The 20,666-nt window shown below is 42.4% G+C and overlaps 1 protein-coding gene and 1 non-coding gene across 2 annotated transcripts; both read left to right on the forward strand.

Moving 5' to 3' along the window:
• Positions 1–453: 453 nt before the first annotated feature.
• Positions 454–20,601, forward strand: LOC117535610 (casein kinase II subunit alpha). Its single transcript, XM_034200135.1, has 13 exons — positions 454–631; positions 3,627–3,925; positions 4,019–4,130; positions 4,217–4,318; positions 8,805–8,855; positions 10,524–10,583; positions 10,840–10,923; positions 12,112–12,229; positions 14,564–14,658; positions 15,135–15,235; positions 15,386–15,534; positions 15,617–15,706; positions 19,158–20,601. Exons 2-13 carry the CDS (start codon positions 3,825–3,827, stop codon positions 19,268–19,270), a joined length of 1,176 nt encoding a protein of 391 aa, XP_034056026.1. The 5' UTR covers positions 454–631; positions 3,627–3,824; the 3' UTR covers positions 19,271–20,601.
• Positions 8,897–9,033, forward strand: LOC117535613. The gene has a single exon (XR_004567440.1). It is a non-coding gene; the product is annotated as a small nucleolar RNA SNORA57 (small nucleolar RNA).
• Positions 20,602–20,666: the final 65 nt, after the last annotated feature.

Consider the following 20,666-nt stretch of genomic DNA (forward strand, 5'->3'; position numbering starts at 1 on the left):
CTCATACACCTCTTATATATCTCACAGAGTCAATAAATACAATATTGGATACTGAATATCTACATTTATGTTGCTGTAGTATATTGGTATTTTATATAACATTCTAAATCATCCAGAATATTTTATATTTTGTGTTCTATGGGATTTATGTCTTTTCTACTGTTTTCCACCTTTTCAATATTTGAATGGCTGAACACATTGCTGCTGTAACAAAATAATTTCCCAATTTGGGATGAATAAAGTATCTACCTATCTACTGTATATATCTATCTAATTGTTAAATTATTATTTTGGGCCTTTGGGCTGATCTTCGGATGTGAAACAGTTTGTGATTAACCTGGTTATTAAAGAATATTCCAACCTTTGACCTAAAAAGTGTGTTGGGGGTTTCTGAAAATAAACATGACAGTTGCTGCTGTTTTGACAGTTACTCCTCCTGTAGCTTGTCCCTCCACGGCCTCCGTTGCATTACTCGAGGACGTAGGTGGCGGCGGCAGTCAGCAATATTGTCTCTGATACAGCAGAAATCACACACTTGCAGACACACCGGAGTCGGAGGGAGGCGAGGACCTTTGGCTTAAACAACATCAGCTAACTGGGAAGCCTTTCAGTCATCGAATTGATCAAGGGGGTAAATATCCACTCCATGTTCTTCTACTGTAGATAATGCAGACTCCAGTTCTCTCTGGAAGCTAGCAGGGGAGCACGTTAGCCATGCTAATGTTAGCGGCTAGCAGCTTGGGCCCGCCTAGAGCCGACAAGTTGCCAACACCTTCTGCTCACAGCAAAGCTAACACAGCCGGTTGTAGCCCTGCTGTAACGTTATTCACTGTCAAATAAATATAGTTTCACCACTGTATGAAAACATTGGCACACACCCAACGTTAGGTATGAATGTACCGTTACAGTTGTTCGAATGTCGACATAACTTTAACGTTGTGGCTGTCGCATAATTCCGAATCAATAACTGAAACGATTACGTTTGATTTAACCTTAGCCAAACTGTTTGAATAAGGCTAAATTAATCATTCAGCATTGTGACACTCGATGCAAGACGACCGAGGGAGCTTTTGTAAAAGTTAAGATTTAATTGACTCTAGCGATGGTTTCTCTAACGCTCGCATGATTAGATGAGTGCCGAATGAGGATTGAATCCGGAAAAGGAATTCATTCAGGTAACACGAGCTTGTCTTTAAAGCAGTTATTTAATATGATTCCATATATTCTACTCCTTTATTAACTTAACCTATCACGGGTAAAACCTTCTCGTTTGTCACTTGAGGAAAAAATACATCTCTGCCATAAATCTGTCTTTTACCGGCGTATTCATTAGCAAAATACCTACATGAGCCAATGCTGTATTAGAAGACAATAGATGAAATATAAAAAACTGCTAAACATAACTAGCTAACGGTAGGTTTGAGTTGACTGTAAATGTGTAACGTTATAGTAGCTACTACGCAATCGACCTATAGGACGATACACATTGCGCAAATTGGATCCAAAATCTGACATGATATCTAATCACAATACCGATTCAATATCGGCATATTGTCCAGCTCAAGACACAACCCAGGCGCATGACCCAGGTGAAGGCTAGCCTCAGGCCCAGTTCCTCCTCACAGCAAACGCCTGGCACAATGCCTGTATGCTGCAACCATCCGACTGTTGGACTGATGCTCCTTCTACCCTTCTCATGAACATCAACTCAGCATACTGCGGAGCCCCCTAGCTCAGTGGTTCCCAACCTTCTTTTTTTTTACCAAGGCACCCCTGAAAATATTTCTCGACCCCAAGGCACACCAACTTTTCTTAGATTTAAAAACCACTTCAGAGCTTAAACTAAAAACAATAAATACACCATACATTGGTGTATTTAATTGAATGGAAGATTTTATATAACCAATAATGTGTTCACACATTATAACAAGAACCAGACTAAAAACGTCAACACCCTATGATGAATTCAATATTATAAACAGGCCTACTAAGTCGGCTCTTTTGTTTTGGCTGAAAATAGTAGGCCTACCTGTGTAAAAACACATTTCCCAAGGTATTACATTTTGTAGCTTGTTTCCAATAAGTATCTAAATGGTCCAAAGAGGTTGTATTCTACAGTCTGCCTGAATGTAATCATTGCGTAGGTGTGTAGTGTGATTCTGTGTAGTTTATTGATGGCATCCCGTTGGGTTTGACGTCATCTGAACAGGACATCGCGCGCTCACTGCTTGATAGCGTGAAGTTCCGTTTACGCCGGTTGTTAAACAACATCGTTATGGGGAAATGCAAGTGGTTCCAAATGGTTGGAAGATACGGAGGAGGGACAATCAATACTGCATATAGTGAATGTGAGGTAAAGTGTGTAACCGGTTCAAACTCAAAGTGGCGATGAGGTCTTAAAATGTATGGAAAGGGTCTTAAAAAAGGTCTTAAAAGGTTTTACATTTGACTTCAGGATTCCTGCATATACCCTGTGATTGACAAAATCATAAATCATAAATTTATAAAAAAGGCACACAAATTAACATCCAAACATAAACGTTTCTCAGACCGTTCAGACTTCAGCGGAAGGTACTTGATGTAGTTCACTATTTTCACAGCTTGTTCTAATACTGCAGTGAGGTCTGGTGGCATAGCTTTGGCGACAAGGGTTTCTCTGTAACATGCAGTGGGTTATCTGTATATTGGGATTTTCCTGTCTCACTTTATTTACAAAGCCTTTCACCCTCCCCGTCATTGAGGCAGCAATGACGGGGGAATTGGCAGCCAATTATTTGGCGCAAGGATAAAAAGCTGCTCTGCACACCATAAACATTGACGGCTGACGTAAGTCATGAGAATTTAAGCAGTTTAATATTTCTAAATCTGAGCAATATATATGTTTTATTAGCTAATGAACTCCATTGTACATGTAATAAAATAAAGTTTATATGAAGTGAAGTTTATTAAGTGAGAAAAAATGTTGGAACATAAAACATTATTTGGGACATGGAAAAAAAACAAAAAAAACTACACCACGTGATGACATGTTACGCTCGTGTTGTGTTCATGGAACCTGTCCTTGGCCAGGAAAAACAGCTTGTTTAATTCTGTTGCGGTCTAGATTGCTTTCATTTTTTGTTTCCTTCTGCGTTGTGCTGCGTTGCGTGCATGGCTTCCTTCTGCAGGTAACGGAGAGACGCGCTCTGGCGGCGGTCTCGTTCAGGATCCGAAAATAAATATTTTGCACACTTATTCCACTTATTCCTAGTGTGCCACTGGTTTCGGTGCCGCGTGCCAATGGTGGCACGCGTGCCTATGGTTGCCGACCCCTGATCTAAAGTAATCATTGACTGTCTCCAAGTCACTTTGCCACTTTAGTTTATCTCTTCCAATCAGCTTGAGCTTGTCTATCATCAGCCAGCTCAGTGTTTTCCTTGTGCTGTCATCAAATTGTTTCACCAATAAAGGGGCAGAGAAAATCAGATGACAAGTGAAATGATTTATTGTTTGTGTGTTTATGGCCGTCATGCACTGGTGTTATTATTTGTGGATTCTCTGTTGAAACACTGCTGACACCTTTATCAGTGAAATAGAAACATTCAAATGTTCTAATCCATCATTTCCTCTCTCACCCTCGTTTTCAGCTATCCCACCGTGCCCCTGGTGGCCCCTTCCCCCGTCCTCAGGCAAAGCCCCCCCCAAACCCTTTGCCCTGTAGGGAGCAACCCCTTCACCCCCTACTTTCCCTCCTCTTCCTCCCTCCCTCCCACCCATCCTCCCTGTACTCCAACAGTCTTCCGCTGCAGTGAGAGTTCCCGACCATCTCTGCCAAGCTGTCGGACATGTCAGGACCCGTGCCGAGCCGGGCCCGAGTGTACACTGAGGTCAACACTCACCGGCCAAGGGAGTACTGGGACTATGAGTCCCATGTGGTGGAATGGGGGTAATCACCTTGCAGACATTAAACAACTTTGCAGTATGCGGCTCGACAACTCTTCAATCCAGCTAATGGTTGGTTGTTCTTTTTCCTTCACAGGAATCAGGATGACTTTCAATTGGTGCGTAAGCTCGGACGTGGCAAGTACAGCGAAGTCTTTGAAGCAATCAACATCACCAACAATGAGAAGGTGGTGGTGAAGATACTCAAGGTAAATCCTTACAGAAAGAAGCTCTGATTTATGATCACATGCTTTAATTCAATCTGCCTAACTCTGCCTCCTCTTTTCCCTTTTAGCCTGTGAAGAAAAAGAAAATCAAGCGTGAGATCAAGATTTTGGAGAACCTACGTGGAGGTCCTAACATCATCTCCCTCATCGATATTGTGAAAGACCCTGTAGTAAGTAACACTTCACACTTTGGTCATAACTGCAACAAAGGCCATATTTAATTGATATGTTTGTTTTCAACAAACTTATGTTGTGTATGTTGGGGGTTCTGAAATATCGTCACTGTACCAATAGCGAGGCGAGCCCGCCACCTGTGCAAGGTTAACCCTTTTGCTTGGGAAGTATGTGTCTGTAAGTACTGAGCCAGCTCTGGCTGTAAGTTAGATGAATGTGTCTAAGCAGTTTAACACCCTTCCTATGTTGTGTCACGACTCTCCCCAAATAATGTACTGTTAGTATATTGCTTTATAAGATGCAGGAGTTCACAGGTCTTTCACACTGCAAAAATGAGACTATTGTATTCACTTTAACCTAAAACAACTATGAAACGCCATCAAAATCTATTAACCTCAGTACAACCAATGATAGTTTGATCATCACATACGTTACAATTATCAGGGCTGCACATAACTGGTGCGCAGGTGCGCATGCGCACCTCCGCCAAAAAAAGAGCACCGGGTAATTTGAAACAAAGCGCATTTGCGTACCAACATTGAGAGAGAAGGGAGAAGAGAAAATAGAGGAGAGAGAGAAGAGAGAGAGAGAGAGAAGAGAGAGAGAGAAAGATATTTGGGAGTTGCATATGAACCATGATATGAACTCAGGGCCGGCCCGTAGCACTGGCTAGATGTTCGCCTAGGGCGCCAGATCTGTGGAAGCGCTGCGCTGGCAGTTCTGGGAGGGAAACAAACATTTTGACCGTTGGGGCTCATCCTAATTTTCAGCCTTGATGTAACAACATTCATAATTAAGTAAATGTAACACCTTTTCACCCCGGTTACACTTTTCATTTGCCCTGTACGATGGGCGCTGTAAGTGATGAAAATTGGGGATGTTGGCTTATCTGGCGCCCGCAGCTCACAGCCAAAATGCGAGGGAGGGTGCACCGGTACCAGCGCTGTTGTTATTAGAATCTGGTGCTAGCTGCTCTAACGGATATTAGAAGAAGATGTTTCTACAATAATGTGGAGGGAGAGTCCTCTCCAGTCAGACTGAGAGGCTGATACTACAGCTCAGTGAGGTAAAGGACTCTGAGTCTAAGTTCAAACGGTTTGGTCACAATTTATGTAAACACATATTTCCAAGGCACTCCTTTATAATTATTGGGATAAACAGGTTTTAAATCATTCCAATGTATACTATAGGACAGTAACCAAACATATCCTTTAAAACTGGAGAGATAAAAAAAAATGCATAAATAAATGTTAAGGTAAAATAAGATATGAATGAACAACACAAATCAAATAAGTTACATTAATTTGTTATTGGTTATGTTCACATACTTATTTGATTACATCCACTTTTCTAAGATGACAACAGAGACTTTGGACCCAAACCCAGCTGTTGACTTGTGGATGCAAGCAGCTAATCACAGACTCAACCAGAGAGGAAGTAGTAGGCCTACATCATCAGTTACCATGTCTGACAGAGAGGAAGACAGTGAGGAGAACAGTCAGGAGGGTAGTGATGACAGCTTGTAGGATTACTGGTCGTGCTAATGTTGTCTTGTGTTCACCTCTGCATGTGTGTGCTGTGTTCACCTCTGCATGTGTGTTCTGTGTTCACCTCTGCATGTGTGTTCTGTGTTCACCTCTGCATGTGTGTTCTGTGTTCACCTCTGCATGTGTGTTCTGTGTTCACCTCTGCATGTTCTGTGTTCACCTCTGCATGTGTGTTCTGTGTTCACCTCTGCATGTGTGTTCTGTGTTCACCTCTGCATGTGTGTTCTGTGTTCACCTCTGCATGTGTGTGCTGTGTTCACCTCTGCATGTGTGTTCTGTGTTCACCTCTGCATGTGTGTTCTGTGTTCACCTCTGCACGTGTGTTCTGTGTTCACCTCTGCATGTGTGTTCTGTGTTCACCTCTGCATGTGTGTTCTGTGTTCACCTCTGCATGTGTGTTCTGTGTTCACCTCTGCATGTGTGTTCAGTGCCGTGTGTCTGGCAAATAAAGTCAAGACCCCCTCAAAAGTTACGGTTTATTTCACTTTAAGGATGAGCACCAAGCAACATCTCCAGGTGCTCCTTTGAGAACCAGGGCAAAAAAGTTATGTGCACCCCTGACAATTATCATATATTAGCCTTATGTTGATTAAGCAAAGCATGTCACCTTTAGAGGGACAACGGATTTCTTTCAAAGTTGGAGGATGCTCAAAGGTTTATTATTCCTTTTATAGTTAACAAGTCTCAGGAACAAAGCAGGGGAAGTCAAATAATGTAGCAACTTAAAGTGCCTTTTGTGCTTTACAGTTTGCGTTTCATGTAGCGCAAGGATTAGTCAAATTTAGATAGATGACAGATAAAAAACAACTGTCGCATTTCAAAAACAACGGTCAGACCTCAGGGGATGATAACATCCTCATCCTTTACTGATGACCGACGTTTGAATGGATTATTGAAATAAAGATAAGGAGAAATGCAGAGGTGGAAATAGGAAAAGAACACCTGTGCCCCATAGCATATTGTATTCTTTACAATGAAACTGCAGTGAAACTATGGGCTAATGTATCTCCCTCAATTCATTGTGCCCAGAGTCGACACAATAACTCAATTAACAGAAAAGCTATTTACTAATTTGATATAACAGGCATTACATTTTCTTGTTTCAGCTTCATTTTGTTTATTACTGTAATGTATAAATGTTCTTGTAGTCTTTGGGACTGGCCTGGCGAGGATATGAAGTTGAACTTGTTGAAGACTATGCCTTTTTTCTAAATTAATTCTGGGATTTAATTGTAAAGTCAAAAGACTGATTTCCAGATTATGAAAACGTATCCACAGTAGGGTGGTCATTAGTGCCATGAACATTTTCAAATTCATTTATTTGAAGCTCCAACCACCGGAATTCGTTATGATAGTCAAGAAAACTCTCCTGGTGAATTTTTTTTTTCCTGAATCTGACAACATGTACCCCTCCCTCATCAACCTGGGCTGCCACACCAGCAGCACGGTGCTGCAACTGAGGCGAAACTTCAAGGTTGATGAGGGAGGGGTACATGTTGTCAGATTGAGGAAAAAAATTCACCAGGAGAGTTTTCTTGACTAAAGGCCCGGACACACCAAGCTGACACCAAAGAACTGGCACAGACGGACCCCGACTGTTGTGTCGCCTCACGTCTCCTGCGTCTCGGCCATGTGTCACACTGGAACATACCGCAAAGACTTCAGCCGACGGCCAAGAAGCACGTACGAACTGCGCATGCGTGAGTGGCAATAACTCTCCTTACCAGCAGGCGGCGGTAGTTTGTATTCGTCATTCAAAAGAGGCAACAACTGGAAGACAGACTGCGTGATAACCGAGAGAAGAAGAACAGACTGCGTGATATAAACAAACAACAAATAGCGTGTGCGTTCCATTTTCACTCTACAGCGAGGAGCTCATGACGGTGCGGGACACACCAATCTGAATAGTGCGTGTCGACGCTCATCGTCGGCCTGACGCCCACCGACGGCCAAAATCGGCTTGGTGTGTCCGGGCCTTTTTATAGAATGAAATCTGGGGGTTGGAGTCTAGATTTTCCGACTTTCAATGTTAAGGACCACCCTAATCCACAGTTGAGGAAGCAACCTTTCTCAGACAATTTAAAATAGTGCTAAAACATGTTGATTAACTGACTGTCCTGATAGTTCTTCCTTCACCTGGTACCCCTTTCTGTTATCATTACTGGAAAATAAATACACTTTTCTTTATTTGTATTTACCTTTTCAATGTAAACTAAGCACTCATATACTAACAAAGGACTGGCTTATCTAAAGCCAGTTGAGTAGCACTTAAAATAGTTTGGCTCTATGAAACCTGATGTACTTATATGATTCTGTTTTCTTCAAGGTTGTATCTTCTTGGTCGAAATCACTTATTGTAAGTCGCTTTGGATAAAAGTGTCAGCTAAATGTAATGTAATCTGCAGCTTAGACAGACAAAGCAGTTTGGGGACATCACGTGGACTCTGGCAACTTAAGAGGCTGGTTAATAGAAAATAAAACCATCAATACATAGTGAAAGTGGATTGGTTGATCGCAGCTCTAGTTCATACTTTAAGCAACACATGTGGTTATGGTCAACAGACTGTATTTTTGATTCTAGTGTCACTAATGATATTAGCGTGTTAAATAAACAAACTAAACACTTACATAAGCACTTGCATCAACCCAACAATAGATTTGTTTGGATTGGCCAGTGACAGTGGTGGGATGTTGACCGTCCACATGCTGGCTAAGTTTCCTTGCATACTCGTGTACAGAATATAAATGTACATTTGGAGACTTGGTCATAGTGTTGCTCACATTGTGGCTTCCTGGTTAGTTTAGGTTTGCATTAGAACAATAGCTAATACAGTGTTTTATGTCCAATAGAAATATGTAATCAATTGTAGAAATGGTTGGCTAAGACTGCAACGCATTAAAAAGACAAATATTGATATTTAAATGTTTATTTCAGTCCCGGACGCCCGCCTTGGTATTTGAGCATGTTAACAACACAGACTTCAAGGTAAGAGCTAAACCTTCCCTTTATGCTCTCAAATGTGGACACCTCCTTTCTTGGCATGCTCATAGTTTTTCTGTACACGTGTGTGTTTGTGATGGAGGAATATGAAAGTCCAGTTCTATGTCTTCGGTGCCAGAAAGTCCACCATCTTCTGGTTCTATCCTCAATAACTGGTACACTTCCACAGCTGCCTGTGAGTCATGTATGACTAGGGATGGGTATCGTTAAGGTTTTAACGGTACTACTACTTTTATCGATACCGCTTATCGGTCCGGTCCTTTAACGGTACTCTTATCGGTTCTTTTGGAGAGAAACAAATTTGGTAAACTAACTAACAAATTGTGAACAAAATTAGCATTGCTTTTTTATTTAAAGGTGGGGTAGGTAAGTTTCAGAAACCGGCTCGGGTGCACTAACATTTGAAAGTACACAGCCGAAAAGAATCCGCCCCTTCCTTCAGACTTCCTAACAGAGCACCTCCTCCAACACACATGAACGCGCACATGACGTCAGCAGACTGCTGAAAGTGGCCGCCTGTTGCTGGCGAGTCATTGAAGTACTGCTGCAATGCACGCCCAATGACGACACGCCCAATGAGGGCACGAGATACATTTGTGCGTGCACGAGATGGAAGGCTGACAGACAGGGCGGCAATCCTACCCGGCTAAACGGATTGGTCGTGCTTTTTACAGTACCACGGCTTCCACAGATGACGTTTTTTTATGGATTTGTTGTCAAAGCACTTCAGATATTCATTGCTATCGGGATGTTAAGAGCATTCCATGGAATATAACAAAAAGTGTATCTCGAGCCGGTTTCTGAAACTTACCTACCCCACCTTTAAATTAAATAAATAATATTTCACCTCAAAAGAAACAACAACGTTTTAACAAATCGTATTAAATAATCTGGTGACAGAACTGTAAACAGAATAGCTGAAACTTTAACAAACTAAATAACTCAGTTACCTGTAATCATTAACCCATGTTTGTATCATGGAGTTAACTCCGTGTGGTGCTGCTAGCATACATAACACCTGACGTGGAAACGTTACTCGTGGATGGGGCTACAGAGCTGCTAGAAAGACAGTGGAACCCGGTGCATTCCTCCGTGTGAATGTGGAGCACTTTTGATAAATGTTTAGACAAATTGCTCGTGTTACCGCCCTCACATGCTAAACTCTTATTGTGCTTTTGGTAACGAGGATTGTCCACATCGAGACGGGTAAAGTTTAACCACACCTCGGAGCGCGTTCTCTCCGCCATCTCCTCCGTGTGTGTGTGTTGCTGCATGTAGCAGCTGCGTGTGTGTAAACTGCCCCGCCTCCTCGCACACAGACGGGAGAGAGAGATCTCTCGTCTGGATCGGAAAGATCGAAAATACAAAAAATAATCATAGACGCATTTTGCAGTCTTTTTGCGTATTAGAAACGGAGTTGGCGACACTAAAACTGCAATGTAATGTTTGTGTAGCAATAATACATGACATATTTGTTACATGTCTCCAGTACCGATAAAAAGACCGATAACGTCGGAGCTTAACGGTACTTTAATAATTCAGCCCTGGGGCCCGTTTAATACCGGGGCTCGGTACCCATCCCTATGTATGACAGTCACATGAACGTTTGCTGTGTGTTTAAGACATTACTAATAACATTGTTTTGGTCTCCAGCAACTGTACCAGACTCTGGCAGACTATGACATTCGGTTCTACATGTACGAGATCCTAAAGGTGAGTAATGTTTCAGCCATCTTTGTGCTCATCATCTTTAACCTCTAAATGTCCGGAGGATGTGAAGCATTAAGTCCTTAATCAAGACTGTTTGTCATTGTTATTCTGGGGGTTTGTACAAGCTTGGGTATTTTGGCAGAAACAATCCATTGTTAAGGCAATCAAGATTGTGGGTTTTGTCTTGTAGGCATCATCTTCTTGGAATCTTTCTAATGAAACCTGTGACCAACGAATAACAGAGTTTGTTTGTCTGTAGGCCCTAGACTACTGCCACAGCATGGGAATCATGCATAGAGACGTGAAGCCACATAACGTGATGATTGATCATGAACACCGCAAGGTAAGTGATGAAGTCAAACAATGTCTCTCTTACCTTAGCAAAAGAGTGATTCAGGAATGAGTCCTAAAACCTAGACTTAACATTTTAACACTTCTGGTTCCCTCATCTAAAAGTGACCGGTTTTTTTGAACATGTTTTTGGTTAGAAGCCTGAAATTAGGTCTTTGGTTAACATAAGCTGAAATGATCATGTTTTGTTTTAAACCCAAAACCCTACCACACAATGTCTAAAGCTGCTATGTGTCATAAAACAGCGGTTGCTAATAAGTGACTTAATGTCGTCACGCTGAACACCTTTAGCTTATAGGTGGCTATGTGAAGTCATGTGATTTTGTGTGTTGATGGCCGGACATTTTTACTTTTGGTGATTGGATTTGCACTTCAAAAATATGTGGAGAATATCATAAACGTTTCTGGCAACATATCTCATTTTCTGCCTCAATCCAAACCAAAAGTCCCATTGCCTTTAATTGAGGGAGCCAATGTGATGCTAATTTCTGGGTAGGCCTACACAATATGTAATCTCTGCACTGCTCTAAAAGATGATGATTATTTTTGTCCTGAAGCTTTTTGTCTATGTTTTCTTTTTTTCCCCCATTGACTAGTTGCACTCATTGTTTTAAAGGGGACCTATCATGCAAAATGCACTTTTGTACGTCTTTTATACATGAATATGTGTCCCCGGTGTGTCAGGGAACTCACCAAGTGTCAGAAACACAACCCTCTCTCTTTTCCTCCATACCCAAATCTCTAAAAACGGGGCTGCAACGGAGCTGATTATTATTTGAATTTTTCTGACGTCAGAAAAGGGGTGCTCCGCCTATATGGGCAACTCTCCACCTATCAGGGGAATGAGAGACCGCTGGAAAGCGCTGGAGACGCTGTAGTACATATATGCCAGGCCTGTAGGTGGTGCTGTAGTCTGCCACAAAAGCAGAATCAGCCCTTGCAAAAACAGGGCTGGAAAAGAACAAAGAGCGAAATGAGGCATGGCTAAAATACAGGATCTGTTTGGTATTTTGAAAAAAAAACCTTCACAGACATGTTTTATATAGGTATGGCCCTACAATATATGTTTCAAACATAGCATGATAGGTCCACTTTAAGTAATGCATGAGAAATAATTAAATGTCCATTTTTTTTGTATCTTGCATTGGACAACAACTAACTGCTTCATATCTGTCTATAGTTGCGCCTTATCGACTGGGGGCTGGCCGAGTTTTACCACCCAGGACAGGAGTACAACGTCCGAGTGGCCTCCCGCTACTTTAAAGGCCCCGAGCTCCTGGTGGACTATCAGGTACATGGGGGGCGGGCACACTTTAGTTTGAGCTGACATGGTTACATTACATATCATTTACATCTGTAGGTATCCAAGCGGTGTCTTAATTATCTGTTACACATGTAATCTGAGACATTGCTCTTCACTTTTCAGTGTTTTTCTCCAAACCTACTGACCTTGCATTTTTTGATATTTTATATCTACACACACGTACCGGGTCCGGCTGCGCCCCGGTTTTGTGCCGACCTCCTCCAGCGCCAAACCCCACCGGGCGCGTTTCAGAAGCGGACCGTCTTGCGTGCCGGCTCGCAGTTTTGGTTGATTTGGGCATATTTCCTGGACAGGCTACATTGTACAGACAAAGTTAATAATAATTGTAATAGTCCAGTTATAAATGAAAAGATGCGTTGCTGTATTTTAGTGGTAAAAAAATGCATTCATCATCATAATTATTTATATAATTTACACAGTGCCTGTAAACCGGAGGAGAACGCTGGCATTTCTCCTCCTACTTCAAAGACTACGGAGGGATAGGGTCTGTAAATTAGTTTATTTGGGGGATTGACTGGATGCTCTGCAGGGCTCGACATTATAAATGGCCCGCTGGCCCGGAAGCACTATTTAGACACCCCGGGCCAGCATAACGTACTTTCCACTTGCCCGCTCGGGCCACAAAAATATTGTTTAAAAAAAATGGTTTCCTGTGGTATTGGTATTTTGACTAGCAATTTTGTTCAATTGTTTCGTTTATTAACGCTACAACATAGCATTTCGTGAGGCGCTTGTCGTTGTTGGGTGAAAAGCAAACAGCTGTTTGCTGCGGAGCACAGCGCGAGCAGGCTCCCGTGAGCGGGAGCGCGCTCCTTCACTACAGACTATCGCGCCACCTAACCATTCGCCAAAATGTTTTTAATACCAGCAGTAGCCGGGCAAAAAACTATCTTCAAATAAAAGAAAGTCACCGGAGGAGTTAAAGGAGAGTGACAGGGGCATGAGAAGAAGAGGGAGAGAAAGTTTCAGCCAGCTTGATCGATGGTTCTAGTGGTGCAGTGACGCATCCTAAAACCCTTTTTATAATCTATCGATTAGATTTATGATTCGAACATTATAAAAGTAGGGTAGACATGTGGAGATTATCCAGCTGAACAAAACGTGCATTTATCAAACAGGTTTGTTTTCCACAGACCTTATTTCCAGCTATTTTCCAAAACCCTGTGGAGAAATCCCATTGCTTTTTGTCGAGGGAACCAGCCGCTTACTTCCTGGTTTTAGGACGCGTCACTGGCTGCACCTCTCAATATGATGCCAATATAAACAAGGTCTTCTGTCGGCTCTGTACATCAATGCCGACCTATGCTGACAAGTAAGTGAAGAGTAGACAATATAAAGGTATTGGCTATAGGGAAATGTCCCAGCAGTTTAGGATAATGAAGGATCTAATCAAATCAATTACATAGCCATATGTCTAACTCCTGATGACAGGAAGGCAGAAAGTGCATTATACAAATAATAATACTCATAATAATAGCAGACATTTTTTAACAATGACCACAATATCATTATTTTAATAAACCAAATATGAACAATTGAGGAAAAGGAGGAAGAACTGATTGTTCAAATGTTGTAGTACAAGTAGTAATGTAGTTGGTGCATAAATTACTATTGCAACAAATGTGTTAATGTTCTTCATTATTAGTCGATTTTTTTTTTTGGACGAATGCTCCGGGCCAGTGGGTACAATGGTGGGGCCAGTGACAATACAATTCCACCGGCCCGGAGGGCCAGTGGCTTTTTACCCTTAATGTCTACCCCTGCTCTGACCGTTCCACTTCCTGCCCGGCGCTATGCAACGCCTCGCGTCTCGTGTAAAAAATAGACTTGCATCCTATTTTTAGCGGAGCCCAGTGCCGAGACGCTTCTGAGCCGCAACGCGGCGCGTCTGTTGGAAACACACGCATTGACTAGAGTGTCCGCGATCGCTGTGCGCGGCCGTAACGCGGTGCAGACGAACCCGGTGGTGTGTTGTGTGTGTGTGTGTTGTGTGTGTGTGTGTTGTTGTGTGGTGTGTGTGTGTGTGTGTGTGTGTGTGTGTGTGGTGTGTGTGTGTGTGTGTGTGTGGGTGTGTGTTGTGTGTGTGTGTGGGTGTGTTGTGTGTGTGTGTGTGTGTGTGTGTGGGTGTGTGTGTGTGTGTGTGTTGTGTGTGTGTGTGTGTGTGTGTGTGTGTGTGTGTGTGTGTGTGTGTGTGTGTTGTGGTGTGTGTGTGTGTGTGTGTGTGTGTGTGGTGTGTGTGTGTGTGTGTGTGTGTGGTGTGTGTGTCAGCGGTCTCATACCTGTCCTTGTGTGGTTTTCAGCTGTCTGCACTCCCGTCTGGCTATGTGGAGCTTGGGTTGTATGTTGGCTAGCATGATCTTCAGGAAGGAGCCCTTCTTCCATGGCCATGACAACTATGACCAGGTAAACACAAAGCGGGGTTGGCTGATGGGGCAACATTTGATTTAAGAAAACAAACAAAAATCTGTACCCGCTAATCACTGGGCCATAGTGCTCAGCTGTGAAACCTCTTGCTTTCATTCCGGTGTACATGTCGCTGTATGCACTTTTTTTTATCTTCTTTACTTGTGGCTCACTTACTTAATATTTTTCAGTTGAACTTGTTCAATGAAATGAAACCTCTTAATCTAGTCAATTTAAGCTGGAAGAAGCACTTCTGTCTGTGTGATGAATGCATGCAGAGCAATTCCCCCATTTCTGTAAAGCCACAAACAAATGTATTTAATAGACGGCTACAGCAATATATGAACCGTGCAATTTTTCCATGAACTCAATATTTTCAGTCGCCGACTGGGGTCAATGTAGATTATTGTGCTTGAGGGTTACATAGTCTCATACAGAGCTGACAGACTGATGTATCCTTGTTTGGGCTCCTGTAGTTGGTGAGAATAGCCAAGGTTCTGGGGACTGAAGACCTGTACGACTACATCGACAAGTACAACATTGAGCTGGAACCGCGATTCAACGACATTCTGGGGAGGTAAGGGCTGTTACTGCTGACTCAGGACGGTGTCTTGGACAACCTATTGCTTTCTTTCCATCAACCCCTATGTTAACTCCATATTTACACATTTTGAGCAAGTCCAAATTATAAAGTAACAGTTGGGTTCATCCCTGCTTTTTCCTTCAGGCATTCTCGTAAGCGATGGGAGCGCTTTGTCCACAGTGAGAACCAGCACCTGGTCAGCCCTGAGGCTCTGGACTTCCTGGACAAGCTGCTGCGCTACGACCACCAGGCCCGGCTGACGGCCCGTGAGGCCATGGACCACCCCTACTTCTGTGGGTGTTCATAAAAATGAAAAAACAATCAGTAACAGTAATGACAAAATAAGTGATTTCTTTATTTCTGTTGTTCCTGCAGTCCCCATTGTGAAGGATCAGTCTCGTGGGGCCTCGTCAGCCAACCTGGCCAGTGGGAACACAGCTGTTAGCTCATCCAGCATGATCACTGGTGAGTGCGCACACACACACACACACACACACACACACACACACACACACACACACACACACACACACACACACACACACACACACAAATGTGTTTCTATTGCTGAAATAAGATTGTTCCTCATGTTGTAAACATGTCAATACTTACCTCTACCAATTTACTGAGATCTTGGATTAGAGTTTAACAAAGTATAGCAAGTGTTTGTTATTGGAGCAAAACTACAAATACTTTTTAACCTGTTAAGCCCCATGCCCCCACTGGCGGGGGCATGACGCAACATCTTGCAAGATACAGCGTCTGAGGGCTTATTAACATTTAATAAACTATGAATGTGTCATACCCACCTATCGGGAAGAAACTCAACAAAACAGCAAAAAAATGCTAACGCACTTAGCACACAACTCACGGTAGAAATACTTTATTACTTATCGGATCTGCAAGATATCAGATTAAAGCTGAGATTCCACAGATTCTAGAGGTATATAATGGCGCGTTTCCACTGCAGCGGGTAGCTTGCTTTAAGCGTGCCGAGCCGTGCGGGGCCCGTTTTTGGTTGCGTTTCCACGTAATGTAATCAACAACTAACTGCCAATCAAATAAAGAAAGTACAATTCATAAACAACAATATTTATTGTCTATTAACATTGAACTCTACAGATATACAGTAAATACTGTAGATATGTGTAATGTTCCTCTTGGGCTGCATTTATAAATAAAATAGCTTTTGAAAATGTGTGCATCTTAACCTCTTAAGCCCCACGGACCCGGTTCCGGTGCCGAAATCGCGTCATTTGCAGGAAACAACGTCTAAGGAACCTTAATATTTAATAAACTATGAATATTTTATATCCATATAACGGGAAAAAACTAATTTAACTGATCTTTTTCATTTTTCCCCCCAAAAAAAACACACAATGCTAACAATTCTGAATTAGCCCAGAGCGAAAAATGCTAACCTATTACTTCACTGAAAATCACTCCTAGCTCCCTTATTACTTATCCTAGCTGTACATCCAACACATCGTTTATGATCGTAAGGAGACACAGAATCTAACGGTGCCCACCTCAACACTGAAAGATACAAACTCGCGACGTTATCTACAAAAATGTACATCAAAACATGTGGCGCTAGGTAGCCAAAAACGCTAACATGGCTTACCTTGGTCTTTGTCTGTTCAAAACTGGTCTTCAATGGCATTAAAACGATAAAAACGATGGTGTAGTTAATCCATAGGTTAATCCAACGTGTCTGTGTCCCCTTTGAAATGTTCTGATAATCCATAAGCAATAAAACTGCTTTTCCGTTTCCAGATATCAGAGCAGGGATATTTCTCCCCTCTGCTGCAAGCTTGCATGCGCTAAGACGCAACTTTTTTTTACATGAGTGTGTGCCAAGCCCCCAGGAATTGCGCCGGACTCAGATGAAAATATTCGTGCTGGCCAGACGGCGATACTACACTTCCGTTTGGTTGCCAGGCCCGGAAACACTTTTTCCCATTGACTTACATGGGGAAAGAGTGGTCTGTAAATCGTTGGATAATTTTTTTTAAACTAAATAAACTATCCAGTTCGTTCCTCAAGTTGTAATAATGTGCTAATAACGTTATTCTGAGAGTTATTTCCCTCTGCATTATGAACGCGCATCTAACCCACGGGACCGCGCCGCCCGGCATGTTCATGTTACGTGTCCCGACCAATCAGAGCACACTGTGCTCACAGGAAGGGTGGGGGCTGGAGCTATTGGAGCTACAACAAGCCGTTAAAGGCAGAGAGTGAAATTTAGTTGAATACAATACACGTAGTTTACAGAGATGCTGTTTGAAAAACCAATGTGAGTTGCGTTTATCTTTACCCATGGATGCACAATAAGAACGGACCCATATCGTCTTACTGCCATCCCACGGAGCTGTAATAATGGATATATTGCACATGTGTGCTGTAATTCATTTTCATACTACATGGGCTGTATGATTAAATCTTGTACCGTAAATGTTGTATTAAATAAAGTTAATATTACTTATTATTATTTATATATATATATATATATATATATATATATATATATATATATAGTGCAATCATTCTTTCATGCTAAATGAAGCTCTGTTGGATATCACTAGATCCTGTTACAGCGTAATATAAGTACATAACGATTGTCTACATTAGCATAATGACTAGCTAGCCGCTAGCTGCTAACTGCCGCCTCGTTCATATCAAATCCATCATAATAACAATCCATTACCATGCTGTCATGAACACGCGGTGCTGTTACGTGTACGCAAATTGACGTGCTTGATGTGAACGAGCATTTTGGTTAAAGTTGCGCATGCGCTATGAGCGCATATACGGGTACTTCTCAGGCATGCTGGGTAATCTGTGACGTTTCACTCTCTCAAAAGTTGGGCCATTTTATCATCGTGCTAATGAGCAACTCTCATAGGAATGAATGAGGCCCCGCCTCTCACGCTGTATCCAGTTCTTATTATACATCCATGGTGTGTGCGGGACGATTTCCCTTGGATTCTATTGGCTCTAACGGTCAGGAAGAGATGTCACATGTCAAAATCGAGCAAGGGGGGCCAGAAATAAGGAAAATCCACCCAAATGGCCCCAGAAGAGTTTTTTTTGCTAAATCTGTCTTAAAAAGGTCAAATATCACTTGTTTTGCATCAATCTTGATACAGGGTAATTATTATATGTTGTACTTTGGATTCCTAAAGCTTTTAGTCTACTAACCCATCATCCAAGGTTAGTTTTCACTATAAGTACAACATATTTTTTGGACGGACACTATAATTTATATATTTTTTACTATGTTCAATCTGAATTTACTTTAAAATAGAAACATCTATATTGATTCTGACTTTTCTACATCCAACTCACAGGTTTATCATTACTTTGAGAAAAAATATTATTAATTTAACCCTTTTAGAAGTGAAGATATGGTCATTTTCAAGCCTGAAACCTGAAAAACAGGCTTGGGGCTTAACAGGTTAAAGGTGTGATTAGAATGTTTCATTAGTATTAGCGAACACATTAGTAATAGATGCCTGAATAGGGGCCCAGCTGCAGTTTCTGAAACAGATTAGGCGTTGTTCTGAGAGTCTGTGGTGGTGAGAGATACGTATAAAGTTACATAGTTTGTGCAAACAAATCAGCTGTAGTAAAGCGTTGTCATTCATATTTATAGGCTAATAGTTTCAATAGACATTTTTATTTTTGAAGAACTAGATGGACATGATATTGAAATCTAAAATACATCATCGCAGTAACATGTCCCTCATTGTCCCGTACAAACCCACTCGGCGCCACACGTGGCACCTGCTCATCCTAAGTGTGGGTTTTGGTTCATTTTCTTTTGATAGGGTAGTCCAACCCACCCTCTCTGCCCACGTGACGGAATACACAGTTAAGTATCTAACCCCCCTTGTGGCCCCCTCTCTTCCCTCAGGTATCTCTGCCTTGCCAGTCTCCACTGCCCTGGGTCCCCTCACCGGCTCCCCGGTGAGCTCTGCTGCCACCACCGTCCTGAGCCCCCCGGTGCCCGCCGCGGCCCCGCAGTGACATCTCACCCAAAACAACCCTCCCTTCGGCTCTCCCAAGTCCTCCACCACCACGGCTGGGGGGGAACCCGACAGGTGCCACTCGGCCAGCCCCACCCCCCCACATCCAACGTGACTGTGACCACGCTCACCAACCTCCCAGCTGCAGGACGCCGTCGCCTCAGAAAAGAACGATGTTTTTTCGTTCCCCTCCTGAACTTGTTACCCTGACATCTGAAATGAATGTTCTGTGTAATTGAAATATACAGGTATTCCTTTGATTTTCCCACAAGCCGTAGTAAATACAAAGGGGTGTGTTTGTGTGTGCTGAGTCTGAGAGCGCTGTCATGCTCAGCTGACTCCTGTGTGATTTAGTTTGGATTGTGAAGGAAGTGGTCAATAAGTACTGCATCAGAAGGCAAAGACGTGTTGGCTATCAGGACCAAAAGGAGCACATCCTGTATAGTTTACTGCTGCAGCGTCAGCAACAGAACAAGACCTGATGCGCTGTAATCCTCTCCCGATGAGTGTACCGCCCTCCAGGTCACAGCATTTTGGACGTTTTTGGTGCTGTTCAGTGCTCTAGGTGTTTGTGAACACAATGACACTTTATCTGCCTGAGTAGTTTTGTCTTGCCTTTCTTACCAAACCAGATCACAAGTCTTCTTTTGATATGCGACTCTCCGTCAAGTCATCTGTTAATAATTAGTTTTGTATAGCTGGTTAAGGTTTATCACCATCAAGTGGTTTGATCGGCTCTAGTTTTGTACTAGGGTCTTTTAAGGAGCCAGGTAAAGTTCATTCAGGTTCTCAAATAAATGGTTTCTCAAATGTGCTGCTTTCCAGTTCCTTGAATTACTTCAAGACATAACCAAAGTTTACTCAGTTGGTTGGAAGGAGAGACTGGCCAAACCTAGTTGTGTGGGAGCTCCTCATGGAGACACTGAAATGTGGGTTCTAGTAAATAGAATGACAACATGATCCAATAATCCTCTGCAGGTGACTGAAGTGCGGTTAGTGTTGAGGAAAGGTCACCTGTGTTATGTAGTGACAGGACTCAGAGCGTTTACTGGCTTTCATCGACATGTAAAGAGAGTTATTGGAGTTGAATAGCACTTGAAGTGTTCCTAGTGTTTTAGTGCCAGATCTGTACGTTTTAGACCCTGCTGTACATAAGCATTTTTTTTTCTCATTTCAAAACCTGTAAATGCAAATAAATCCGAACATGTGTACATTGACCTGAGAATGGAGCGGTTTGAGTCCCTACATCACTGTATATATTTGTATGTCCCTATGTAGAAGACTAGAATTTGGAAATATTTGTGTAAATAAACGTGTTTTATTTATCAGGTACATCTGACTGATTTATGTCTGTCATGTTCATACAGACCTCTCACATCAGCCTGGCATCAGGGTTG

Source organism: Gymnodraco acuticeps, unplaced genomic scaffold (assembly GCF_902827175.1).
Source record: "Gymnodraco acuticeps unplaced genomic scaffold, fGymAcu1.1, whole genome shotgun sequence".
NCBI classification, from domain to species: Eukaryota; Metazoa; Chordata; class Actinopteri; order Perciformes; family Bathydraconidae; genus Gymnodraco; species Gymnodraco acuticeps.

Bases quoted from the DNA above. Each gene is read 5' to 3' on its own strand.
- LOC117535610 (XM_034200135.1), top strand. From the start codon at position 3,825: ATGTCAGGACCCGTGCCGAGCCGGGCCCGAGTGTACACTGAGGTCAAC. The intron at 4,319-8,804 runs GTAAGTAACACT...TGTTTATTTCAG, and splicing joins ATATTGTGAAAGACCCTGTA to TCCCGGACGCCCGCCTTGGT. The intron at 8,856-10,523 runs GTAAGAGCTAAA...TTTGGTCTCCAG, and splicing joins TTAACAACACAGACTTCAAG to CAACTGTACCAGACTCTGGC.